Source organism: Prinia subflava, chromosome 1 (assembly GCF_021018805.1).
Source record: "Prinia subflava isolate CZ2003 ecotype Zambia chromosome 1, Cam_Psub_1.2, whole genome shotgun sequence".
NCBI classification, from domain to species: Eukaryota; Metazoa; Chordata; class Aves; order Passeriformes; family Cisticolidae; genus Prinia; species Prinia subflava.
The window spans coordinates 61531448-61559004 of NC_086247.1; the positions used below are offsets into that span (position 1 = coordinate 61531448).

General features: G+C 41.3%; 1 protein-coding gene across 2 annotated transcripts; it reads left to right on the top strand.

Moving 5' to 3' along the window:
- The first annotated feature begins 185 nt into the window (after positions 1 to 185).
- On the top strand, positions 186 to 12473 carry MSANTD3 (Myb/SANT DNA binding domain containing 3). Of its 2 annotated transcripts, none has more exons than XM_063398108.1 (3): positions 186 to 462; positions 5622 to 6067; positions 7386 to 12469. In XM_063398108.1, exons 2-3 carry the CDS (start codon positions 5653 to 5655, stop codon positions 7793 to 7795), a joined length of 825 nt encoding a protein of 274 aa, XP_063254178.1. In that variant the 5' UTR covers positions 186 to 462; positions 5622 to 5652; the 3' UTR covers positions 7796 to 12469. The 2 variants fall into 2 exon arrangements, with proteins under 2 accessions (XP_063254178.1, XP_063254185.1); XM_063398115.1 differs by lacking the exon at positions 186 to 462 and adding an exon at positions 497 to 3026 and having other exon boundaries at positions 7386 to 12473.
- Positions 12474 to 27557: the final 15084 nt, after the last annotated feature.

The window sequence follows — 27557 nt, forward strand, 5'->3', positions numbered from 1 at the left end:
CGGTGTCCCCGCGGTGGCCCCGCGGGAGAGGACGGCGCCGCGCCGCCCGTGCTGCGGCGGGCGGGAATCCAGCGCGGGGTTTGCGGGGAGCTGGAAGGAGCGGTGCCGGCGGCCTGCGGGCGGGGAGGTGAGGGAGGCGGGGAACGAGGGAGGGAGGGCGCCGAGAGGCGCTTTGTTACGAGGAACCGGCGGGGCCGCAGGGTGGGGTTGTCCCCGCCGCCCGTCCCCGCGGGCGCTGGGTGACAGCGGCCGCCCGCCCGCCGAGCCCCCCCCGCCGCCGCGGCTGATGCCCCCGCACCGCGCCGCAGCCTCCGCGCCCGCCCGGCGGGGAGCGGCCGCCTTTGTGGAGCCGGGACCTGCTCTCCTTTCGCCTTCAAGCAGAAGAGGAGCTAGCGAGGAGCTTTAAAAAAACCCCACCAGGCTCGAGTTAATGTTTGAGAAGTTCGGGTGCGGGAGAGTCTGGTAGGTTTCCTTTATTATGCCTATTTTTGATGGATTTCAGGCTGTCGTTCGGAAAAACAACCTGCGTCCATTACCTTGCTTGCGGGAAGTGCTTTGGATGTCCTCCATAGGTAGCAGGATGACCCGCTTAAAATCTTTGTGTATCTATAGTGTAATTTGATACAGATACGTATATTTTTAATGCATTTCCGTGTATACTCTGAAAAATCTGACAGGAGAAATTTGGGTAAAGTGCTGTGAATTTTACTAATGGATTATCTTGTTTGTTTGCTGGATGATCCGTGATAACTATTCGTTTGTATTAGAGCTTGGGGGGAGAGCACCCAAGGAGGTGAGATTTTTAAAATATCTGATTAAAACACATTTTCTGTATAGAGCTCATTCATATTTGCAGTGTGCTCTTAATTACCTAGTGATTTCAAGTCTCAAGGTAGGCAGGGTCAGGCCTGGAACACAGATGGAAGCTCGGTGAGGAAAACCTAACATTTGAGGAAGAAGAACACAGTTCACTGGTTGTTCTGGCCTTCAAACGAAATATAAACCTGTTGTGACTAGTTTGGGTCATTGCATTTCCATCCCTTTCTTTTGCCCTCAAGCACTGGACGAAAACGACACTTTTGATAGATTCCAATGTTGTTAATTAGTGGCAATATTTTGAGTTTCACCTGCAATTTAAGTTAGAGACATGAATTTTATTTTTATCAATCTTTGAATATTTCTGGTAATAATTCTGTTAGCACTGGTCAGTGAACTTCATTTTCACCCCATAAGTGACCACAGTTCAGTAACAAGCTCTTTTTCTTTGGGTTTGGTTAGTGTAACCTTTTTAACGTTTGGGATAAGTCTTCCACCTTAACTTTTTCTCTGCATTTTCTTATACCTGAAAAAACGTTTAATGGACGAAAAATGCTCACATATGCCAACTTAAACCTTTTTTTTTTTTCCTTTTACTGGACTTCTTTGCAACTGATTGGAGCTTGGGTGTCTGTTTAGATGTGTGCAAGCAAAATAATGCATGTGTGAACATATGTGCATTTCCTAACTTGTGGATTTTTTTTCTTAAGATATTCTTCCAGCAAATCACATCACATGCCTTATAGTCTTTAAAAGAAGAATGATGTACAACATTTCACAGTAAAGATGAGGAGCTGAGAGATAGTTCTGTTATCTTAAAGCTGTAGAGGTTTGTGTGAGAGAACAAATACTTAGGGCACTGCTTTATTTTAAGGCAAGTTGTGAACTGAATCATGCCAGGAGAAGATATTTAAGAAACAGTGCTTTCTTACTGCATGTGTCTTGGAGCCTAGGCACCTGGAAGAGTGGGAGAAGTTTTCCAGTCTTTGTTTCTTAGAATTTACTCTGCAACTGTCCTCATGTGCCCACACAAATCAATCCACTTTACGGGATGAGCTATACACAGTAAACTACTTTGATTTCAGCACAGATTCCTACCTGCTGAATTATATCCCAGGCATATGTCCTGGAAGGGTTGCTTAGCTTCGACATGGGAATTCTGTGGGCTTGTGAGAGTCCTTTCTCATATTCTGCAGAAGAGCCAGAGGGTTGCAAGAAGGTGAATAATATACCTAAAGAAAAAAGAGGTGAATATAAATACATGGTGGTGTTTTGACGCAACTTCTCGGTATTCTAGCTTTTCCTGACATCTCAGAGAGCTTTCTTGTTCACCTAATTGCAAATGGGCTTTAATACATTGAAGAAAGTAGGCTAAGCATGTAAGAGCTTGAGAAGAGTCTTCCAAAATGCTTTTCTTCTGTGTATTAAACTGCCCACACCAGTTCTTGAGTTCCTTTATGCATCCTAGATCATAATCCTGGCTTCTTCACAGAAAGGACACAAGTTCAGTGTGTATGTTTTGGAAACAAATACTGGAAATGTGATTAGTGGAAGGAAAGACCAATATATTCTTCTCAGAGTAGGACTTATGTTTCCGTTCTTTAATGTTTAGTATCTGAACTTATGACTGGGGATCTCAGATGCTACCACAGTAAAAATAATAGAAGTAAACGATAGTGTGGTATAAAAGTGATACTTAAATTTTCTCCATCCATGAAAGATGAGCTTTAATTCTAGTACATAATTTGTTAACATATTAGAAGTCGTATTCATAAATGTTTTAGATATTTACTGACATCACCTGATCTCAGCCAGTCTGTGGAGCTAGATATTTAGCACCTGGAATCCAGAAGTCATAGTAACGTTGTTTAACTTTTTGAATGTAGTCTCCAAAGTTCCGAAAATCAAGTTTTTCTAAATAAAGGGATTTTCTAAACACAAACATGTAGTGATTTTTTGTCTTAGATGCTCTCACCTTTTCAAAACTAGAATTAGGATTTACATGCATCAATAGAAGGTAGAATCAGTCCTTTCTAATCACATGGAGTGATCCTGATTTTTCAGGCCTTGCAACTTGCTGGTGGGACTGCATTTCATCTCATTCCTACGTGGACTTGAGGCTAAGATAGAGAACCAATATTTAGTCCCAAGAATTTCATTTCAGCAGCTGTCCAAAGAAGCTTAATAGTTTGGAATGGTGCAATAAGTATGCAAGTAAAATAGATTAATAGGTAGAGTTCTATTCCATTATAGGTCTCTTTTATTTTACATGTTTTCAGAGTTGTTCCATGGAGTGAACTTGCCAGTTTTCAGTATCTTTGTTAGGATGTTAATTTCCTGGCTACTTTTTTTCTCCCTAATTTGTGTTTTATTTAAGGAGCTCCATGGAAGCTCCTTAAAGAAGCAGATTCACTTCTATTAGACCTAGACATTGTAATGACTGATATGCGATGAGAGAAGTTTCTTTACTTACACCTAGTTTGTTCTGTGGGTTTATAGCTGTTTATGAATTCCTGTCACCAACATGGGGGGTGACTTAAGTTTTCACAGACCATAAAAAATAACTTGATACAGTGTAACCTTTTTCAGTAGGGGTACAACTTAGCTACTGACTTGACCTAGACTATTACTTATTTCTATTCACTTTGTTTAGTTCTGCTATTCCAGGCTTTGTTCCACCATGTCCCCTGTTCTTTGACTCCTTTGTTTTGCTGGTGTCATGGTTTAACCCCAGCCAGCAACCAAGTACTGTGCAGCTGCTTGCTCACCCCTGCCCAGTGGGATGGGAAGGAGAACCAGAAAAAAAAGTAAAACTTGTGGGTTGAGCTAAGAACAGTTTAATAATTGAAACAACATAAAATATAACAATAATAACACTTGGAGTAAAAGAGAGAGAGAGAGAGAGGGGAAGAAAACTTAAGAGAAACAAATTATGCACAATACAGTTGCTTACCAGGTCCCGGTCAGCTCCCTCCTCATTCATACACTGAACATAGCATTTTATGGTATGGAATATCCCTTTAGCCAGTTTGGATCAGCTGTCCTGGCTGTGCTCCTTCACAGTTTCTTGTGCACCTGCTCTCTGGCAGAGCATGGGGAACTAAAAATCCTTGGCTTGGAGTAAGCACCACTGAGCAACAACTAAAACATCCATGTGTTATCAGCATTATTCTCTCTAAATGCAAAACACAGCACTGTACCAGTCTCCAGGAAGAAAATGAAGTCTGTCCCTGCTGAAACCAGGACAGCTGGGCTTTGTGATATTTTATCAGCTACTCAAGAGAGCCGCTGGTTTAGTGTCAGACTTGGGTTTTCATTTCAATATTAGCTTGTCTATTAGCTTATCAATACAAGTAGTTACCTTTACTGAAAGAGATAGGAATAACTGTAAGTACTAAGATGTTTGGAGGAAAGGAACTACAAGGATGGCACAAAGTCCTAGTGCAGTGGAGTTAAAGAGAAATATGTTGAGAAGAGTAAACCTGATGGTGATATTTAATCCATCATCAAGGAATGTTATGAGATAAGTAGTAGAAACAATGGGCAAAACTAGAAAACTCATTTTGGGAGAGTCCTAGACTGTTAGGAATATGAACAGTTATCTTATATATGTTGTATCACTGGGTTTAATGATTAAAAACAAAAGAAATGAGAGTTAAGGCAGCATTTCTGCCCAAAATCTGAAAGTAATTTGGGTTACACAGTTACAGCAGAAAGGAAAGGGGAGAAAAGTTGAAAAAGGTAAAAGAAGCAAAAATACATTTTGTTTCACAATCATATGTTGTTAACTCAAGGCAACACTGGGTTGTTTTGTTTTGGTTTTGGTTGTTTTTTTTATTATTTTGTTTTTGTTTTAATGGCCAAGAATTCCCTCTTATCAGCTCCCTTTTCCCTATTGACTGCGTTAGTGCTGGGCTGGAGAAGAAAGGTAGTTACTGATGTGATTGAAGTGTTCCACAGGGGCTGCATTAAGGCCAAAACTCTTTTTAGCCTGGTTGTTGGCTCCCCCAGAGTGACCAGCAGCACAAGTGCAAGGAAATGTCACACATGCATGGCCAGCAGTCGAGGGCCAAGGACCTGTACCTCCCATGGGGTTGATTTCTCTAGTTATTTCTCATCTCCTTGCAACTCAGGCTGCTTTTCTGTGTTGTAATACAGGGCAAGATCCTGCTGCCTACTGGATATCAGCTGGGGGGGACTGAGCATGGGGGAGAACCAATCTGACCGGTCTTTAAAAAGACAACTTTTTACTATCATTGCTCCTACAGCTTTCAAATATTGTAGACAGAAGGGATAAATGAGTTATACACAATCAGCAAGGACAGAAGAGGGTATTTTGCATACCAAAGGAAACTCAAACAGGCTGAAGTTGGCTTTAGACATAAACTTGAAGCTAGCGAGGGCTGGATTTTGGAATTTGTTCCTTACTTCAGGGTTCGGAAAATTTTCTGGGAGTGAAAAAGTGCAATGAATAGGAAAACAAGATATTAAAAACAAGACACTAAGTAAATACTGAGTATTTTGTATGAAGACAAATTGTAACAAAGACAACTATTCATTATAGTCTACTTCTGGCACTGTATATCCATTAAAGTGGCAACACAAACCAGCATGTAATTGTATTATATCTTACCTGATCATTCCATTATGTACTCTAGAACTACTCACAAGCTATTCTAGAAAATAAAATCAATCAGAAGCTATGCTTAAGAGGGTTTTTTTGCTGAAACACAGTTTCCTGATACTACAACCAATTCTAATTTGTGATTTTTTTTTTCTTTTTTCTTTCATAATTGTTTTCATAGGAATTTTGGCTTCTTGGAGAAACAGTAGAAAATGCAAAACGAAATAATAAAGCCAGCTAAATACTTCTCAGAAGTGGAGAAGAGTGTGCTGCTTGCATTAGTTGAAAAATACAAATACGTGCTTGAATGTAAAAAAAGTGATGCAAGAACTATTGCTCTGAAGCAACGCACCTGGCAAGCACTAGCTCATGAATATAATTCCCAGCCCAGTGTATCACTGCGAGACTTCAAACAGTTAAAGAAATGCTGGGAAAATATCAAGGCACGGACAAAAAAGATAATGGCACATGAAAGGCGGGAGAAGGTAAAAAGGAGTATTAGTCCACTTATAAATACTCACATCGTAAGCAAAGAGAAGATTGCCAGCATAATGCCTGAGCAAATGTACTTTTTGCAGAGCCCACCAGAAGAAGACTCTGAATATCAGCCTGATGCTTCTAGTCAAGGTATAAATGTTCCTGTAATGATGCCAGTAGTATTGCTTTGTATGTGATTTTGCCAGTGATTCTTTTTCAATTCTCTCCATTTAGCTGTGACTGCTGGATATAGAAAAATAATTTCAGAGCTATGATATTACAAGTGTATTTCCCTAGGCCTCTGGGAGTTAAACAGGTGTGAGGTTTTTCACAAATTTTTTTCATCTGTTCTTGACATATCTGCTGCTTTGTGGCAAGCATCACAGTTGCTATCAGGCTGGCTTTGCAGAGGACAGTCCCAAGGATATCTTCATCGTTTTTTAAAGTATCATTTTGCTGGTTAAAAAAAAACCCAAAACAAAACACACACACAAACCACAAAATGCCACCAGCAGCAAATTGATACACAATTGCCTGCTGCAAGAGTTCCCTGTAGCTCTTTCCTCCTTTGTTTTCAAGGACTAAAAAGAGTATGTAGAGCCAGCCGTATTTTGCACTGCAGTCCACACTGGAGAATGGCCTTTCTGAAAAAGTTCAGCACGACATTCTTCTTTGTTTGGCTAGCATACCCAGAAGGAGTAATTCAATACCAGAACAGAGGGTGGCTACAACAGCTTCTTGCAAATTTTATTACGTCAGGATCTCACACAGAAGACTGTCCTTGCTCAAAAGGCAACAGCAGCTACATTGTTAGATAACATTCTTAGAATGTCTCTTTCATAATTGCATTTACCATAATTAATCATTGGGATTTGGATAGGAATGTATTTTGAAACCCTCATTTGCAGTGGTAACTATTCTCTCTGTGTAGTCGCTTTTATTTCAGAGGAATTGGTAGAGCCTCCTCAAAGTTAGAATAATGTGATTTTTTCCTAAAAATATACACTACTGTGTTATGACATCTACAGCAGAAATAAGGAAAGAACAAAAAGCAGTCTTCCTAGTATTCTCTCAGTCTTTTGATATTCATGTTGATACAGCTTCACCTGACTCAGATCTTTCACAAAAATATTGCAAGTCACATATGGATTTAGCTTAAATGGCTGCATTACAATTTTGCTCCGGGCTCAGCCACCTAAATTTAGGTGTCCACTTACAAATGCCTATATTAATTTTAATTTTCTGAACTCCCACTGTAGCCTTGGAGGTCTTTCAACAGAGCCCCAAGTGGTTCTGTTCAGCCCATTCTGCTCTTAGTATTCTGCAGCAGAAGTGCATTATGTAGTGGCTCCTGTGCTTTGCTGCTGGAGCATAAGGTTTAGATGCGTGTGGCAGTAACTTATCACATTTCTGTTTCTTGAAGGAAGGGGAGATAATACTATAATACTTTTTCTTCTTTTGTTTGCAGAGTCATTTGTTGTGTCAAACAGAGAACTTTGTGATGAAGACAAAGAGCTGGTACATTTTCCAGTATGCGAAGGCACCTCCCAGCCTGAGCCTTCGTGTTCTGATGTCAGAATAGCAGCAGATAAGAACTACAGAAGTAAAGCATCTCAGGAAAGTGCTCTGAAAAAGATGCATGAGGAAGAACATCATCAGCAAATGTCGATTTTGCAACTCCAGTTAATCCAAATGAATGAAGTTCATGTGGCAAAGATACAGCAAATAGAAAGAGAGTGTGAGATGGCTGAAGAAGAGCACAGGATAAAAATGGAAGTGCTAAATAAAAAGAAAATGTATTGGGAGAGAAAACTGCAGACCATTACAAAAGAATGGCCTGTATCATCCTATAACAGACCCTTTCCTAATTCACCTTAGAACACAGAAGGGCAGAGAGTCAGTCTGATTTAGCACATTTATGAGTAACACACACTGGAAGGAGGGTTTTCTACTGTGAATGTACAGTGGCAGGATAGGTGCCTGGCTGGTCGTGAACACCCTATGACTCTTAGTGTTTAGGGAAACGGTGGTATAGTTCACCAAGAGGAAAACTCTGTTGTTCATTTGTAGGTAGTTCTGATTTGTTTAACTCACAGACATGCACAGTGTTCTAAAATATGAACGTATTTTCCCCTCTCAGAACACCCTTGATCCTTGTGAAATTTAAGGTACTCTGGGTATTCTTACATTGGGTGTTCTTAAGAAAACTTAACAGCTTTAAACATCAGGCTGTAATGTTTGTTTTGATTTTTATCTCTTCCTATCTACCATTTCCCAAATGAAGGCAAGGGTTGGAGTTGCTCTTTGCTATTGAGACAAAAGGTGATTGACAGCTATTAGTTGAATCATTATGCTAAGGCTTAGGGAAAAACTAGTTAATACAGTCCATAACTTATTCTTCGTAGAAGCTGTGAAAATGAAGGATGTAGCAAGAGGGCCACTGTAGTAAGAGCCCTCTCCTTCTGCAGAACAGTAACATTTCCCAGCTGGTTGGCTGACTGAGAGAATGGTTGTAGAATGGCCCTCCAGTTGTTTGAGCCTTGACACTTGAGAAGTTAAAAAGAAGGTGACTTCTTCCTCAAAAGCCACCGTGCTTGTTCTTTCATTTCCTGGCCCATCTTGTAATGAAGTAGAATACCCAAACCAGAGGGTCAAATGCCAGCACTGTGCGCTGTTCACATGAAGTCATTCTGAGGGGAAGAGCTTTTTAAGAATTCATAAAGCTCTCAAAATGCAGGGAGCCAGCCAGTCCATTGGCAAAGTCTCCCTGTATTTTCCTATGCAATACTTGACGGTGTAGCAGCTAGCTTGATTATTTCTCCTTAGCTAGAAGAAAAGACTAAGACTCACCCTCTTTTCCTTCTCGTAGGGTGGGCAGCAGTTCAAGGGAATCACTCCTGTCTTGAAGCACTGTTCTGTTCTGTTTTGTTCTGTCCTGTGTGTTATGGTGGTGTGTTTCTTGCCTTTGCTGTCAGTGAGGGGTGATGGACATGATTTTTATGAAGGCATTCACGTGAAGGTCCCCACAGATTTTGGACGTTCAGAATAGTAGATAGTAGGAAAGCACAAATAAAGATAATCTTTACCCTGGCAATCATTTATTCTAGTGGGGCAAGATTTAAGAAAATGTGAAATGCAGAACCCAGCAAGGATTCGTAAGAACTTCTGGCGTGTGAAAAACTATTTTACAGGAGGGTGTACAACCATCATTTGAAGCAGTGAGAAAAATGAACAAAACCATAAATTTTCATTGAAGAATCTGAGCATCACATTATTCAATAAAGTATTTTCAGATCATGACGCGTGAGCGCGAGTCCATACTGTGAGCAGTGTGTTCAAAGCAGAGTATGTTACAAGGCATACATTTCCAGTTACACTCCTATCTCTCCCTGGATGTCCTTTCTGATGAAGTGAGTTCCTTTTGGTTTTGTTTTGGACTGAGTAGGATTTTGTGTGTCTGTATGTGGGTTTTTTTGACCTCCTTTCACTGCTGGTGATTCATCTTTGCAAACCCTGCCATTATCAACCACAGGACTCACTGTGGTTAACAGTGTGGTACCTGCACTACTTCTTTAAATGTGCTAAAACCAGCAATCACAATGGGAGCTATTTATTACAACTCATTTTACACAACACAGAAAAAAACCAAAAAAAACAAAACAAAAAAAAAACAACCTGGGCTGCTGCAAGATAAAAAAAATAGGGCCTGGGGGAAATCTGAAGATATTTTTGACCACAAACTCAATATTCTTATAAATTGGCTGTGCAAAGAAAGTGCAGGAATTTCAAAGAAGAATGTTGTTACGGGCACTTTTCTGCTGAATGAAAACTCTTTTGGAACATATAATAACAGTAGAGGCAAAAGAAAAGTAAACAGAAGTGAGGACCTTGTTCTGCATTCTGTGGTCTGGAAGATGAGTCAGTTACTTGACTGGTTGTGACAATTGTTCAGGCACCATCCAGAAAAAAAGGACAGGGAAGACATTTGTCTTAACCCATTAAGACATTTGTCTTAAACTTCTGCACTTGTTCTAAGTGAAAGTAAATGGAACCCAGGTGTTAGAAGGTAATGAATGGAGACAATTTCAGCACTGTGAAGAGGGCAAGAATAGAGACAATCCAGGTCTAGACAGTCCTGTGAAAATTATGAAATAGAGAGGATCTCACAAAATGTGAGATAAGACTAGCTTGAACTGGAAGTTATACAATTGCTTGTGAAAAGTTGGGGATTTTTTAATATTTAAAAATCTTTTAAAATAAGCATGTTTTCAAATGGTACTAAGTGGACAATGCTGTGTTTCTTGGTATATTTTCTTATTCTGAGACCAAAAGTTACAGTTCTTAGGCTGAACAATAGACCTTTTCATTTCAGGTTCTATTTAAAAGAAAGTGGATCATAAGAGAAAGATTAGAAAGCGCCAAGATGAAGATATGAAAGAAAGAATGATCATTACATGCATAGGGGAACAATGGGAATGTTACACCTGACATAAATTATACAAGATGGTTTTGTAGTATAGGCAATAGATGGTTCACAGGTGACACAGTCTCTTGCCTTCCCATTTGTAGTTGACTGTTGGTTGCTGTAAAATTGCGTGATAAACACAGAAAAATGTAAAAGATCAACAGGAGGAAGTATCTCCTTGCCAGGCTTTGGCTTTGTAAATTGATCAATGTGATGGAATTGAAATTACTTGAGAAATTATTTTTGCCTTTGTTGTTTCAATTACTCCCTCTGGTAGTAGGCTTTATCTTTTCTTGTGTTTGACTTTTCTTATATGTAATATAGCCATCTCAGATAATATATCCATTTGTTTCTCTCCCCTATTTTCTACTTTACATCATTCAAATACTTTCACATAATTGTGTTTTCCTGTTAACCATTTGTCCAAGGCATATATGCGTATTCTCCAGGTTTTTCCATGGATAGAATACAACAGTATTTTAAGAAGAACATTCCTGTTCTTTTCTGGATTTGCTATAAAACCTTTTTGTCAAGAATGAACTTAAAAGATGCACAGGGAAGAATGATCTTTTCTTAATTCCATACAAAAATGTGTACCAGATATGTAGTGGCCATTGTTCTCAGCCTCTGTATTCTCATGAAGAGAAACAATGACCTAGACAAGGTGTGGTGAATTCCCTTATGCTCCCCAAATTAACATGAGCCTCGATCCAGGTGCTGTCTTTCCTTGGAGGTAATCTAATTTGCTGCCTAGCATGAATTTTTTCATGTATTGATTTTTTTTCTCCTGCATTTTTACCTCATATCTCTGTCCACCCATAGTTCTTTAACCAGCAGTATGAGCAGGGGGTTCATTCAGAGACATGAGTTTTGCTCTTTCCTTCCTCTTGCCAAGACTGCCCATATCACTGCACTTGCACATGAAATGTGCGCTCCTCTACTGTCACCTTTCCTTTCCACAGAAAGCATGGACCTTTTCCACACAGCTGCCAGTACATTCTGGATTCTGTAGGCAGGTTTTTGAAGAGAGGTTAGTATTGAGAAAGGCCTGTATGGAGAAGAGCACTTCCTCCATTCCAGCTCCATGCAATGTGGGAGGACAGTCTGTGACCACAAAGTCATTCATCTGGACCAGAGTTAATGCAGGGTGCTGAAGCTGTGTAAGTGACTTTGATTCTTCCCAAATCCTTGGGATTCTGCAAAAGTTAGGTTTGAGTTAGGTTTCCTGGTAAAAAAAAGTTCCTTCTTTCTCAGTAGCTGAGGACTCTCAGTGGACTGCTTTCACAGCTTCCTCAAATGAAAATTCTTACTTGGACAAACGATCTATCCTGACATCTATTCTACTTCTTTCAATACCCAGGCTGCTTTATCACCAGAGCAAGGGAGCTTTCTGCTTGCCACAAATCCTCTCTGAAGCTCCTTCCTACACTGCAGAGATGTGTTTAGGCAAGGCTGAAAACACAGCCCTCCCCAGCCACTGCTCAGAGAAGTGATCCTTACAGGGCAGGTGCACCTCGTGTGCCTGAGCTCAGCACTCAGATTTTGGGCTCAGCACTGACACTCTGAACTGTTGCTGCTCGGGGTCACAATACTCCCACTGCAGCCCTGTGATCAGAGAAAGAGGGATGGCTCAGGGCTGTCTTTTTCTGAACATATAGTGCAACTGAGGGTGTTGTGCTGAATTTTGTTGAATGAGCATTCATCTCGTTATGTCTCCAATACCCATTTTAGCACTCTCCCAAGGATTTGTATGACAGCATAGGGTTTTTTAAATGATTTTTTGCAGATATATTTTTTTCTGGTTGTAGTTAGAGTGGCTTTTATGTGACCTATTACTTCTTCCCCACTTGCATTATAATGTTTCAGTTTTGTTCTGAATCTCTGTGGTTACAGTCTGTACATCCATACATTCATGTAGTTTCATGTTTTCAGGTATTTTTCTCGTTATGACATTGAAATAATAAACTGCTCCACATTTGTATTCCTCTACTCTGTGGGTAGAGGAATTACATGTGCATCTTAAAATAACATCTATTTGATTTTTTCAAGACAAATCCCTCACAAGTAGTCCTGTGATTTCATATTTTGAGCTAGCTTGCTATTTTTGAAAGTCTGATGCACCTTAATTGCTTTCATAAGATTACTACCTGTCTTTCCACATTATTTCTCTGTTTCTTCTCAAGACAGCTGACTGTATATTCACACATTGTCACTCTTCCTGAATTTTTTACTTCTGATAAAAAGGAAGATGACAATTTGTTGCCATCTGTAAGAACAGGATAATATGTTTTCTAGTGAAAGTAAGCAGTGGTCTCTGTTTCTGGTATCACAGACTGAATTCTGTGCAGATGACCAGCTTGATTCTCTGATATCTAAATAAGGTGCATGTAAAAGTGCAGACAGATTGCTGGACCTAAAACTAGAGCTATAAAATAGAAATGTACTGCCTGACGCTCTGAAAATTTTACTGTTCTGATGCTGAAGAGATCTGACATCATCAGTCATGTTAATAACAAATTAAAAACTTGCAAAGTAAAAAGAAAAAAAAAAAAAAAAGGGCTGGTTTTCAGAGTGAGTCAAAGTGAAGAGAGCTTTTAGCTGTCCCAAGAGGTAACATTGTCACACGTGTCAAACAATTTCCCCTCATGGTCTTCTCTTTCCTTTGAGTCTCTGGACACCTCTATCATAGCATTCCCAAGTGCCTGACAATAAGGAAAGTAGCTACTTTCAAGTAGGAATCCCACAAAAGTTATTAAATCTCACTCTTTGTAAAACTGACTTTGGACAATTTTCCAAGACTACATTATCCAGACAACGCATGCACACACACTGCGGAAAACCATATGATATCTGTCCAGCACACAATCTGCCAAATGGCATGGGATATACAGCAAGGAAAAGGAAAAGGTTGTCCACTCCATGGCTGTGGGTTGTAAAACTTGTATTCAGGAGAGTGTGTGGATGAATCTCATCAGATGGTCAACCTCTCTGAAGATCAAGAAGTATTTTTGCCACATCTTCTAGTCTGTCAAAACAACCACACAAAAATAAATGCAAAAGAAACAACAACAAATTAATCATTCAAATTGCTAGAAGCAATCTCTTCCCTTCTTGATGAAGAGCTGGCTAGATACAAAGCCTACACTAGACATATATTTAGGGAAACAAATCTCCATTTTAACAGAAATAAGGCAAGACAGATTTGTGGATTGTCCTTATTTTATTTAGGTGAGCTTTTTAAATGTTGATTAAGATTGTTCATTTTCCTTTTGTTGTTCAGTCCAGCTTCAAAATAGTTGTGTGCTTCAGTCTCTAACCAACTGTTAGAGCATCTCATTAATCAAATTTGTTTGGCAAGAGAGTTGAAGTGAGAGTTGTATTCAGCACAACTTGAGATTAATTGTATTCCACAAATCTTCAGATATTCCTTCTCAGCTATAAGAGGCTGTTCTTGGAGAGACCTGAACCTGAAAATGGAATTACATGCCTATTTAGTAGTAATTTATTTTTTATATGCAACTTACAAGTTGTCATATGAGCTGCTCAAGCTCTGCCCATTATTTGGTCATGTACAGATCCCTTTTCTTTTCTTAGGGTTATGCCCTGAAATTATGTACTAAGCCACAAATGGACGAGCTGAATTGCCCATATAAACTCCTGCCACTCATTCTGTGTCACACTATAATGGGGGGAAGAGGAAGAATCCTGCTTCTGTTAAATTGTGGAGTTTTGAAATTTGACCTGTTACTCTTGCCAAAGCTTTGCCAAAAATTGTTTTGTTCTGTTGGACAGCTATGTGGTCCCACTTCAGCCCAATGAATTGCTTGGCTTTATAACTATTTGAATTCTAATCCCATGGACTGTGTGAAGTCTGAATTGACACACACAACATAAATTCCATTTATTTGAAAAAGGTCTTATAAATACTGAGACTCTGAAAAGTGAAAATTAGGGAGGTGATGTGATGAATTCAGTATTTAAACCAGGGCAGAAATTTTGGCAGGCTGGGAGTTATCACTGCTGACCTAATAAAGAGGTTCAACCTCTGCTTTGGGAACAAAAATATCCAATACAAATATTGCCTTACCTCCAACTTTCCGTCTAAAATGAAGCATAATGAGAAGTCCTTGCCAGATAAAGCAACACTGGTTTCCAAAATGCACTTAATTTGCTTTCAATTGCTGGCCTGCATGAGGGCTGTGAGGCTGGAATAGGTGTTAAGTTGCACTCTGTTGGTGGCTGAGAGCATAAGAAATCTTCCCCTACGATTTTATCCTGTTTCCCTCAAATGCAATAGTCCTTCTGGGAAATACTTAGCCACACGGTGGTGCCAGTTGAACCATGGCAAGGTGCTCACATTCTCTAGTTATCTGGCATCTTTTCCAGTTACCAAATCAGTGGTGGTGGATGTATTTGAATAAAAAATAAGATGTTTTAGCCAGCAAGAAAAACCATCATTGCATCACTGAGGTGCCTTCTAAAGTTGATGAGGCAGAAAATTTATAGGTATAATAAATAAATGATTACAACTTGTCTCAGCAAGTTACGACACTGTCTTATGGGGTAAATCTTGCTTTTACACCTCTAGCAGACTGATAAATAAGTTGCATACTTCCAGTTTACATTGCCACAATCCCACTGAAGCCAGAAAATTTCTCTACGCCGTACCATGGCCTTTGCAGATAAGTGTTGATCTCTGCTCTCAATCTGGTCCAAATGCCACCAACTCTACTTCTGTAAATCCAGTGCAAATGTGCTGTCAGAGAGCCAGGCTGAGAACATCAGGTGTGGGACAAGACTGACTTAAATTTAGGCTTCTCTTATACCCAGCATAGACACAAGTGGCTCAAGCCCCACAGCACAGCAAACTTAAGCCCACATCTTGCTACAGCTTCAAACACAAGTAAGGACATAGTGACAGCTGTGGGCAACTTCAGTGATCCACAAAACCAGTTTTGGGTGGTAAACAATTGTTTTTTTAAATTGTTGTACATTAAAATGTTCCAAATCATTGGGCAACTTAAAATTATGCCTTCTCAGTGTTCAGTTACCAAGAGCAATAAATTAAAACAGCTTCAGTCTGACAGGTGCAGTTTTCTGTCAGGATTCTTAAATAATACAACAAAATTAAAGCCAACTGTGTTAATCCATGCCCACTTAGATATACACATAAATTCAACCAAATAAACATATTTTTGGTAATATTTTGTATTCTCAGCTACATGTGGATTTTTTGCATTTGCTTATACTTTCCACTTTTCCTCAAGAGTTTAAGGGTAAATAATGAGAGATCTGATCTTCATCTTTTTGAGGTGCAGAAGCTATGACATTTTACAACAGTAGCTGAAAAAAAAAAGTTCTGGTAATCAGTAAATGTACATACAGTGATATTCCAGTCTGTCCTGCTTCTCACAGAAGCTATGGCTTAGCCCTAATTGTGCCCTTCTTTTTGTGGTTCCATTTCTGAACTTCCAGTAGTTCAGAAATGGAACCACATGTCACAAGCTGCTCTACCACCAGCTACCCTCCAGCAGCACTCATGTGGTTACAGGGTTTGCTCTTTAGAGGTACTGACCTGCTGGGTTTTTGACTGATTTGTGTTGCTGAGTGAGAACCTCTTGCTTCCAAAAAACCAAGCAGATAGCCAGGTTAATTATTTTTACAGTACCCAAGAAGTGGAAATGCTTTAAGACATAATATGTTTTCAAATGTGTTATGGCCATCTCCGCTAGTACTACCATCTTGTGATGGTACATTAATGATGGCCATGTTCTGAGAAGCTTTATATCTCCAAGGTGAAAAAGAAACTTTCACTTTAATTTGGCAGTGACCAATGGTATTATTTGAGGTTGTGCCATGTGGTTCTTTCTCCACCATCATTTTTTCTCATCCAGCAGGATCTTCCCCTATTTTGCATGTATAATCAACTAGTGCTGAAATTGCACCTGGATTTGTTTGATCAAGGGTACTGCAAGGATCCTCTGAAAACTTCTGAAAGTGGTAACCTTTCCATGTGTGTTCAGGGGGCTCAGGATCACTGCAGTCCAAATGCAGAGGCATTTAGAATTGGGTCGCTAAAATATTGCCATCACAGGAGGTTGAGAATCTCAACGAGAAACCTGAATCCAGGCACTCCTCATTGTCTTTTTGTGTAAATGGTCAAATAATTAGGAAACCACTGTTTCTTTATACCATGTTGTACATGACATTAGATTCTGTTGTATTTTAACAATATGTAAAATTACATTTGGTCATGTTTGTGCTTATGGCCAGTAAGGATCTGAAACCAAATGAGCACTTAAGTACTGGGCTAATTGTCATAAGATACTTGAACATGTATTGCTCCTTCTGATACTAAGTATTTTAATGGAGTATTAGATAGTATCTCTTGTGGACTTTGCCTTTTAGTAGCAGCAGTTTTTCCTGGGGTTTGATTTTTAAATTGTGGTTCAAATGATACACTATTAAGATCTCCTTTTTAGCATAGTGGTAACTACTGGGTTGATCTGATTTTCCTAGCATGATGTCAGCCCAGTCACCACACCTGTTGTAAAGTGTTGTTTTAGTATTTTAATGCCTCAGACACTGCCAGAGTTGGTTCTGGTGTGCTCGGATGTACTTTGTGGAATTGCACATTTAAACAATTTTTTTGTATTGTTTCATTAATAAAAAATACTCATATTATAGTTTGGTTCTCTAAGGATCTCATAGTATGTCTGAGTCCTTGCAAATGTGATGTTTTCATTATCTTTATTGTGTAGCTAATTTTCATAGCAATTTTTTTAGTTTTCTATGGAAACAGTGAGTAGAGAAAAAGTAGGACCCTAAAATACATGTATTCTCATGGCTTCAACAAGAAGTACCACTGGGGGAAGACATTTAATAATTGTTTAAACCAGGGGAATGTGCTATATGTTTGAAACTCACAACATATGTAATGAGGATGACAAACTGTACATTTCAGTGCCTTTTTTCTTGTAAAATGTTTAATCATAAATTACTAAACATAAATAATTATGAATTTCTGAGAGGACATATCTAAATATTGCCAATAGAAACTGTATATTCACAGAGGAGTCAATAAATCATCATCTATTGTTACACATTAATTAGTTGTGATTTTCAGTCTCCATTCTTTCAGAGTTGTTTTCAAATAATGTCATTTAATTTACACACAACTGTGCTATTTCTGTCTCTTAAACTAAACTCCACTCAACAGAATGGAACAGAAAAACTTTCTTAGTTGCATTGTCAGATTTTGTGGGAGAAAGTGCTGCTGGTGAGGCCTGTTGTACATATTCACCACAGAACTTTATATTTGGTTTAAATGCTGATACAGTCATAGATTCCTCTCAAAAGTTCTCACTATAGACCTATTGGCAGACCAGGTTTGGACTTGAGTTAAGCACCACCAGTTTGCTTCTGGACACCCTGTGTCAGGCACTGCTGGGCAATCAAAAGAATTGGTTCCTACTAAGAGCACCTTAATAATCTCAGTTCAAAGACTATGCAGAAATCCAGGAAACTAAACCATGCTGTGACACATCCAAAAAAGCCAAAATCTGTCCCACTCATGAGCAGCAAGATGAACAGTGGGGTTTGGAAACCCACAAGGCTGAGTGCTTAGAAAGAAGGAGAGGAGAACGGAAGCAGTAAGTGGATAAGGATAACCTGAGCTTTCTCCCTGCTTCTCTAGGTTTTCTGCACAGACTATATGTGCTGAAAGCCACGCTAGTGTGGGACAGTTTTCCAATGGTGCCTTGTCTATGCCACATGTAGAACCTGATAGTGAGTATTTAAATGTCCATCCCAGAGGAACTGGGATGCAACTGTAAGGACAGCTGGATTCATTTACACAAGACCATGCAAAAGCTGTTATAGGTCAGGCCACAGCTCCATCTAATCCAGTGTCCTATGTACAAAAGAGGTTTGTAGCATCTGCCCTGTAAAAAGTTAAAATAAATGCGATTGTACAATGTTTCATACCATGCATGGCTCCATGAGGCAGAGTGTCTGTGGAACCATAGTGGAATCTTTGTATATAATGATCTTTAATGGATTTTTCTTGTGAAAATCTGTGCAAGATATTTTTGAACCTATGTAAACTATAACAATGTGTTCCAAATATAAGCAGAGTGAAGAAACACCTTTCTTGATGAGCTCTATAGCCAATTGCTGCTAATTTAGCTTGCTGCCCTCTCTCTCTACATATAATCTTCACTGAGGAACTCATAGATCTTAAATCTGGTTTAAATAAGATAAGGGCTAATAATAGTAGCTCATTCAGTCTTTTTCTTTTACAGCAACACAAGGTCAGTTTTTAATTGATACAGAAAAACATCAGCAATTCTCTTCCAGTGTGTTTGATCAGAAGACCACAAATACTTTCATGAGATATGGAAGAAAGAGCAAGTATAGAATAATTATATATAGAAGTAAGGACAGAACCTCAGTTTGATAGTTTTCAAGCAGGCACTCTTCACTTAACACTGTTTGCTCTTTTTCTTTGCTAAATCATTTTCAGTAAGAGAAGGAATAGTTCCACTGAGTTAAAAAAGCCTTCATGCTAGGTAATTGCTTTTGGCCAGCAGAGTGCTCCTCAGATCATTTCATCTTACTGAAGATTTCCAGAATGTTACCACAGGACAGCAAAAGACAGGTTTGAGGGTTTCTGTCAACAACTTTCATCTTACCACTTTGGATTCCTGAACAGCAGTAACCATGTTTGTGGCTGATGAAACCATCAAACTCAACAGTTTTTCCTTGTAATCAAATCTACAAGATTCAGTTCAATATGCCACAATCAGATTTTTTTTTCTCCAGAAAATTTTAATTTTAATTTGAGTGTTCAATGATAAAGGTGAAATCATGAACTGAATGAGCTCATATGACAAATGGTTATAAACCTGGCTGGTTCCCTGAAGTGGCTCTCCCTGCTGCCACCATATCCCTTTAATTTCTGGAAGGTTTCACACTTCATCTTCTTGGTGACAAAGTGAAGAGAACAACACAAACAGAGTCCACTTCAAAGTGGAAATAAATGCACCTATTGGCAAAGGGCATTGTTTATCAAACAGAAAGAAATGGAAATCGATAGTAATAAATTAGACAAGCTAACAAGGTGCAACAGTAATAAATAAACAGTAGTAAAAGAAGTCTTGACCAGGAGACCTAAATAGAAGAAGACAGTTTCTGAGGTGCACAAGACAGAGAACAAAACCCCTTAAAATTTTAAACTATATGTTCCTGTTAGTATATGCCAGTGGTAAATTCTTCAGAAAGCAGTGAGATATTGTTTTATGGGTGATGGCTTACTTGTCATACAGAGATGGCTAAGAATCCTGTAATCCTTTCCACAAAAAGAGAACATTTGATTTCTTCTAGAGAGAAAGACCAAATTCAGAGGGTTCATTTTTTTTCATTCCAATGTGCAGAACACTTGTACCAGAAGTTCAAGGAATAATGGCTGACCATTAGTGCTCAACTGATACTCATCTTGGAAGACTGGGAAAATTCTGAAAACTTAAGGCCCATTGATGGTTGAGAAAAGCGTCATGAGGGAAAGCTGTGGATAATTAGTGTCCCTTCTACACAACCGCCTCCCCCCCACCCCCCCCAACCTTATCAAATAAATCTGGTTTTCTTCTTAGGCAAAGTCAGAATTATGGTAAAAAAAGATAACTACACTGACAAAAATCATATGAGCATTGATAAACTCCTTGCTCTGGTCTAGCATGACATGAAAAGGAACAGTCCAAATTAAAGGGCCTTAAATCTACTTACTTGACAGGCATAAAAACACTTGAAAAGCAGTTGTTGGTCAAAGATTTCTCTAGAGATGTTCCACAGGCATTAACAGCAGGAATAATCTCGAAGAAAATGTGCAAGTCATCACTGTCATTCACACCAACTTTACCAAGAGATTGGTGGCAGGGCAGGGCATACACACGATACAGCCTGGCTTGTTCTGTGAGATGGGCCAGTCTAGAAAGGCATCTCAAAGCAAAGACAAAATTCTGGATTTAGAACAGGCCTGCAGAGGCTACAGGGAAAAGCTTACACTCTAAGTCAGTAGCATTTCTGGATCACTGGGGCAGGCATCTGACAGGAGCTCCTGAAGGCTTGCACTAGTAAAAAGGATTAAAAGGAAACATGAAGGCAGGATGCTAAGACATGGAAGTGCTGCCTTCTCACATAGCCCTGGGGAGTGCAACAACAAAATATTGTTGGACCTCACACCTACGCCTCACAGCGATGTTGAAACTGAACAGGTGAGGGTGCTGATGGGAGCTCTCAAAGCGATGGGTGAGAGGATGTCTTATACCAGCAATCTTAATGGGAGAAGTCGTTTGGGCTTGTAAATTGGAATCTGGTGAACTTGTATGAGCTGAATGCATAATAAACCCCCTCAGGAATAAAAAAGATTGCTGAATGGCTTTTTAATTAGAAAAAAAAATTAACAAAGGAGCTCTAGCAAAGTAATCCTGAGAGCGAGAAGTGATGGGCAGCCCTGAGAAACCCTTCGCAGGTACCTGGAGCTGCTCCTCGTCCTGCTGAGGTCAGGTGCCTTCCAGGGGATGCTCGGTGGTGGACTCGATCGAGGCGCAGCGGGCGGCAGAGAACGGAACGCCAGAGGCCCGGGGCCGTGCAGAGCCCGGGCCCCGGCCCTGCCCGCTCCCTCCAGCGGGCGGCAGCCGCGGGCCGGGGCCGCGGGAGCTCCCAGCGGGAAGGCGGCTCCTCCCCGGGCCGCGGCAGCGTCCCCGGGCCGCCGCTCTCCCGGGACGCGCCGGGCGCCTGCGAGCCCTGAGCGGGAAAGCTGCTCCGTGCCAGTGGCTCCCAGGTGCTCCTCCGGGACTGGGGGATCCCCCGGGCACCCCCGGTACCCACCGAGCTGTCCCCGGGCTCCAAAACGGGGCAAGGATGCTGCGCAAGGGTCGGCGGTGCCGCTGCCACGGACGGGGCTGGAAGCCAAGACAGCATCTTTATTTCGTTTCGGGCTAAGCCAGTGAGGGACTGGTTTACACTGAGAGAAGATCAATCACTTCTCTAGAGAAATCAGTATTGCACACTGCCTATATATAGCCTGCTGTACTTTGCTTGCCAGCCGAGTAAGAGTGAGTAAGGCTTTCCACATCGTTTGGCTACTCCCATTCCACTAAATTCTAGGCTTTTGTGGGTTTAACGCAAAACCAGAACAAGGGAAACACACTGCAGGTGAAATCCCCCAATTTTTCTGCCTGTGGAAGTGTTCCCATTGATTCTGGGCTCCAGGAAATCTTCCAAAAGGGTCAGGGCAGGATCCTGACCCGCAGGAGATTTTAGCAGCCTACTCCTTCCTTCCTGCTCAGAAAGAGAAATTCCCTAAATTTCCATCTGTCTGGTGTGTTCCTTGCATGACCTGGTCAGGGAAATTCTTGAAAGTCTTCAAGGTATTTGTTTTGCACCAGGTTATGTCTACTCTAAGAAAAATGGTTTTATTTCAGTGATGGTAGTTGCTGTCCTATAAAACATTAGTTAGGGCAAGATGTGAGCATCTGCTATGCCCAACTAAGGCTTATCAAAAAACCCTGGTTCTTTCATACAGCTTTTTCCTCATCAAGCCAGCATATATGAGAAATACCAGGTACTAACTATCATGTTTTAAAATCACACCATTTTGCCAGTCCAGGCAAAGCCTCAGGGAAATTCTCCCCAATTCTGTTTATCCACATAGTGCATAAATCTTTTAACCACTCCATTTGCCTGAGGCCACAGGGGGGTTACACACTGCACATAAGCACAGAGAACATGCCGTAGCCTTAGGCAATCTGAATTGTTGAAAAATTTGTATGTAAACAGTTATAAACAAGTTTTCAAGATCTCTTTTAAATAAGCAATAAACTAATCCTTGTCATAGACAGATAGGCTCCCATGTCTCAGCTGTTTAAGAGCAAATTGCGTAAGACAGTGCCTGAAATACCTCAGTTTAAAAGCACCATCATTGTGTTCATGTGAAAATGAAAACAAAGACAACCAAATACTGAGGAGGCTGATCAGCACAGATAACACTAAAGTACACACAGAATAACCAAAGTCCCCAGTTCTTGGTAGCATTCCTACTTGGGTTGGGTTTTCAGAGAAAGCAATACCTGGACCTGCCAACTCAACTCCTAGGTGCTCTTGCTACAAATGTCCTAAATAGAACCAGTTTCAGTCGCTGTTCACAGACCCAGGAAATTAAATTATATGCAGAGAAGTCAGCCATGAGTAACTTTTTCCCACTCTCAAGCTGAGAGCTAAACAAAAGGGCTCTAGACTACACATTTTTTGACCCAAGGAAAGAGGCCCTGGAAAAATAAAAATTGCTACAACATATAAACTTGGAAAACCTGCTTGACTAACAGGAAAAAAAGACATCCAGACAATCATCCTGACCCAATCTAACATTCAGCATTGCATGGTTGGTAAGAAACCCGCTAGCAGCTGCCCCAGCTAGTAGCTGCACCCTGCTCCCGGCTTAGAATTTGGCCTGGATGTGTCTTGGTGAGCTGGGGGTTAGTGTTCAGGCACCATCCGTGTTCCTTCTCCAGGCAGCAGCCTCAGCACTGGCCACCAGAGCAGCCACTGCCACTGCTGCCTGCGAGTCATGGCTCTACTGCCCACCCCAGCCACCAAAGTCCCGGCAGCTGTCGTGATTTGACACCGACCAAATGCCGGGCACCCATGAGAGTCGTTTGCTCACCCCTCTCTTGCTCTCAGCTGGGCAGAGGAGAGGAAAAAAAAATTAACCAAGGGTTCCTGAGTTGAAGATTGGGAGAAAACACTCTAAGGGCAAAATAGGTTCAAATTTAAAGGTATAAAATAAATTTAATATCAACAGAGTCAGAGGAGGATAATGAGAAGTAAAAGAAGCCTTTAAAACACCTTTTTTTCCCCCAGCCCCTCTCTCCTTCCCACCAACAGCGCAGGGAGACAGGGCCTGGGGGTTTTGGTTAGTTTGTCACTCAAGATCATCTTCTGTTTGCTCAGGGAGAGGAGTTCTTTCTCTGCTATGCCATGGAGTCCCTCCCACGGGCAAACAGTCTTTTTCAAACTGTTGTGGCCTGGGTCACCCACAGGGTGCAGTCCTCTAAGGATAGGCTGCTCTGGTTTGGAAGCAGGGGCCCTCTCTCTCTATTTGGGTCTCCCACTGGATCATAGCATTCTCTGGCATCCACCCACTCCAGTGTGAGCACTTTTCCCATGGGCTGTGAGCGGATCTCTGTATGTCCCGTGGACTTCATGCATCAAAAGCAGACTCTTTGTTTCACCATAGTCCTCACCACGGCTTGCAGAGGAATCTTGGCTCTGACGCTTGGAGCACCTCCCCTCCCTTTTTTTTTCCACCGACCTTGGTGCCGCCATGTTGTTTTCCCTCACGTCCTCACTTTCTCTTCCCCACTTCCCCACTCCTCACGTCCCCACTGTTCTCTGACTAGAAGAAAAACAGCTGCTTGTAGGTACCATTGCCAACAAGTCCCATGAATTCAAAGATCCCTGCAGGATCCTGCAGCACCGAGAAGTTGATCTCATTCAGGTTTTATGTCAGAGAATCACTCCTCGTGCTGCCGCTATTGGCCAGGTGGCCCTGCCACCATCTTGCGGGCCGTGGTGGCCGCCACGGTTCTGGTGCTGTTGAAGGCCTCTCCTCATGCAGGGTGTCAGGAAGGAGAAGCCACGGCCGCTGCTGCCCTTCTGCCCGTGGCGTGGCTGGCTGGGGGCGGCCAGGCAGGCGAGGCTCGCTGTGGGCCGCAGTGAGATGGCGGCGGCCGCAGCGGCGCATTGCTGCAGGCTGTGCTGGGATGGCCCTGGCAGTGGCACCTCGCCACTCCTGGAAAAAACCGCACATGCCCTGTTTTGATTTTCTTCCTAAATATGTCATCACAGAGGCATTACCAACCTCTCTAACTGGGCCAGCAGCATGTCCATCTTCAGAGCCATGAGAGATTGGCTCTGTCGGACATGCTGCTTCTAGCAGCCTCTCACAGAAGCTACTTCTGGGGCCCTCCTCCACTACCAAAAACCGGGCCATACCAAATCAACACAGCAGCCCACTCTCCTTATTGCCTCCCCAGCTGTCCGGGGACATTACAGACCCTAGGGTCCCACAAGTTTTTCTTAGGAGGTAAATGAATGGCAAACAGGATCCACACCTAATGCCTATAAGCAAAAGAAAGACTTTTTTTTTTTTTTCTCTTTTTTTTCCCCACTCTCTCTCCCATCTTGCTTGCCCAGGACTCCTTTATCTCGGGCATCAAAGCCTCATAGCCTTCTTCTCACACTTCTCTTGGCCCTCTGCCACTGAATACAAATTTAGTCCCACAGACCTTTATTATAATGGGATAACTGTAGTCTAAAAGCTGCAAACAGGCATCAACTCAGGTGCACCTCACTCTAGACAGCAGCTGGCACAGCTTTTCTGCTGGAGGGAAGAAGCCTGAGAGATCTCATATACTTCATAAGTGAGCCCTTTCTATGGTCTCTCGGATCTTATTAGAAGTGGCAGCATCAAACCTGCAGAGCTCATAAACGCAGAAATCTTTTTGTGTTCCAATATATATATATATATAATATACAAAAATATTAAGGAGTTTTCTACACATGAGTAAGACTTCAAGGAGTAAAGAGTAAGCTATGTGAGCAGAGTAAACTGAATGAATAACAAACTGTTCTTTGCTTCCAGTCACTTCAGGGAAAAACGGAAGACTGCAATGGGCAGTAAAGAGGAACCTGTGGACTCCTGCTGTCCAGGCACTTACACAAACTACATGAAACTACACAAACTACATGAAGTCAAATCTACAGATATTATCAGTTTCCCTCATTTCAGCAGAAGAACTATCTCTACAAGTTTTCTGGTTTCAACTTCCCCTCGTCCCTCAATTTTTGTTTTTAATAAAGAGTATTTGTGCCAAGACTGGAAAATGTGACAGATCTCTATCTCAAGTTCCAGAAGAGTGGAAACTTGATATTTATTGTATTACTCAAGAAACAGAATGTAAACAAGTAACTAAAGACCACTGTCTGTCTGGGTAAGTCTGGAGTGCTCCTGCTAGCCGATTTACTGCTGTCCATGAATTTTATACTATCCTTGTCAGCAGAATAGCCAAGCTGTATCTGGGCTACATTGTCAGACGAACATCTATTAGCTTGAGTCCACGTAGGCTCATTACCTTTGGCAAAAATCCCAGTATTTTCTGAGCATCTTATGTCACTACCTAATGCTTACCTAAATCCTGGAAGACTTATTAGCTCACTGCTCAACCAGGCAGTGTGCAGCATCTCCTGGATGTGAACCTTCGGGGTTACTGTGATAACAGGATAAAGGAACTATGGGCAATGCAATGATCAGTAGAGGAGATTAGGAAAGTAAGACATGGGGAGAGAATGAGTGTCAGCTTTTGTCTCACAATATTTAGTAGCTTCACAAAGTGTTCTACCACTGGAACACCATGGTGAGTATATGGGATGCAGATGCCCAGCAGCAGAGCTGGGTCGGTTCAGCAGGGGCCTATTAGCTCTGGATCTGGACCCATGCTGACACAAGAACTCCTTAGGTTCTCCCTCCTGCTCTCAAGTCCCTCATTGTCTACGAAGCTTGCTTGTCAATGTGCAGGTCCTAATAAGTACTCAGAGGTATTTTGATTCTGACATCAAGCCCAAGCTGGTTTCAGGCTTCCTGAGACCCACAGTTGTCAGAAACACAGTCAGTGCACTCAGATCCTGCAGGATCCGTGAGTCTGAGCTCCGTGCTTTATTAAAGTGCTATTGCTAATAATAGATAAGCCCTTTCCTAGAAGCGTTACAGCCGTGACACAAGAAGGTCCAAACCAGCTCTGCTCTTCCTTCCTTCTCTTGGCATGTATCAGTGCCCTTACCCAAAGATTGAACCACTTGTCTAAGCAGAAAGCATGAGGATACTTCCCATGTCACCAAGAAAACTGGGGTCAGGATTCTCAAAACTTGCATGAACTACATACCTCACAGGATTGTCCCAGTTCACCTCCTTTCCACCAGGTATCACCAGGAGCTTCACTGCTCCACTGACATCTCCAGTGTATGGTTCTGAAATGACCGACTTCACCCTTTCTTTCTGGACACCATTTTTGTTCGTCCTGCAAGCCTGATAGCAATTTCTGCACCTGAGAGGTCTGCCAGATACGCAGAGTTGTCAAATCTACAGACACAGTTAAAGGGTTCCTTCTCTGTCCTGAGGACTTGGGGTGATTCTTGGGTGAAAGACTGTGAGGGACTCATGTCTAGAATAGCACCAGGCTTCACCCTCTTTTCCATTGAAACATCAGCAAAGCTATTGCAAACAAAACCACCAAGGATATCTGACTCTCTGACCACTGTACACAGAATTACTGTTGTGTTGTTGATAATACCTATGTTTTCATGATAAATTCCTTGCTTTTAGGTTTACAGAGTGTGTCAACAGTGCAACTAATAAACAAGAGACAGAGATCAGGCATGAGATGAACTGAATGCACTCAAAAGTGAGAATGGTGTGTATCATATTGGATACCACAAAAACCACAGGAGAAATGTACTAAGGGAAAGACTGACGCACTTGTCACAGAAATACCCTACATATCTCTGTCTCTGTATTTCCATTCCTTCTGAGTAGTAAGAATGCCAGGATTCATTGACTTTGAACTTGGACAGAAAAATAAGCAGCGTGACTCATCAAAGAAATGGTTTGTCCTTTCTTGTGCAGTAGAGTTCCATGTGAGCAAAGGAGATACAGACAAAATGGGTAGAAAATGGGTAGAAAATAGGTAGAAATTCTGTATTCTGACATGATGTCGATTACTATCTAATTCCTCCTTACCAAAATATTCCTTAGAGAATATACAAGCTATACTTAACTGAAATAAAAAGACACTTTTAAACTATGATTCTGCCAATAATTTATTGTAGTGACACAAAAAATTGACTTTGAGTGAGTAGACTAAATTTTAAACAAGTTTTATTGTGTCCTTTTCATAGAATCATAAATCACAGCAGATCACAGAAAGGCTGAGGAGGGAAAATGACCTCTGGAGGTTGTCTGAGCCAAGCCCCCTGCTCAAGCAGGGTCACCCCGACACCATTACCTAGGACTATTTTCAGATGGCTCCTGAATATCTCCAAGGAGGTACATGCCACAACTTC

Excerpts from the sequence above, each read along its gene's own strand:
- MSANTD3 (XM_063398108.1), top strand. The coding sequence starts at position 5,653 with ATGCAAAACGAAATAATAAAGCCAGCTAAATACTTCTCAGAAGTGGAG. Across the intron at positions 6,068-7,385 it reads GCCTGATGCTTCTAGTCAAG|AGTCATTTGTTGTGTCAAAC; the intron begins GTATAAATGTTC and ends TTTTGTTTGCAG.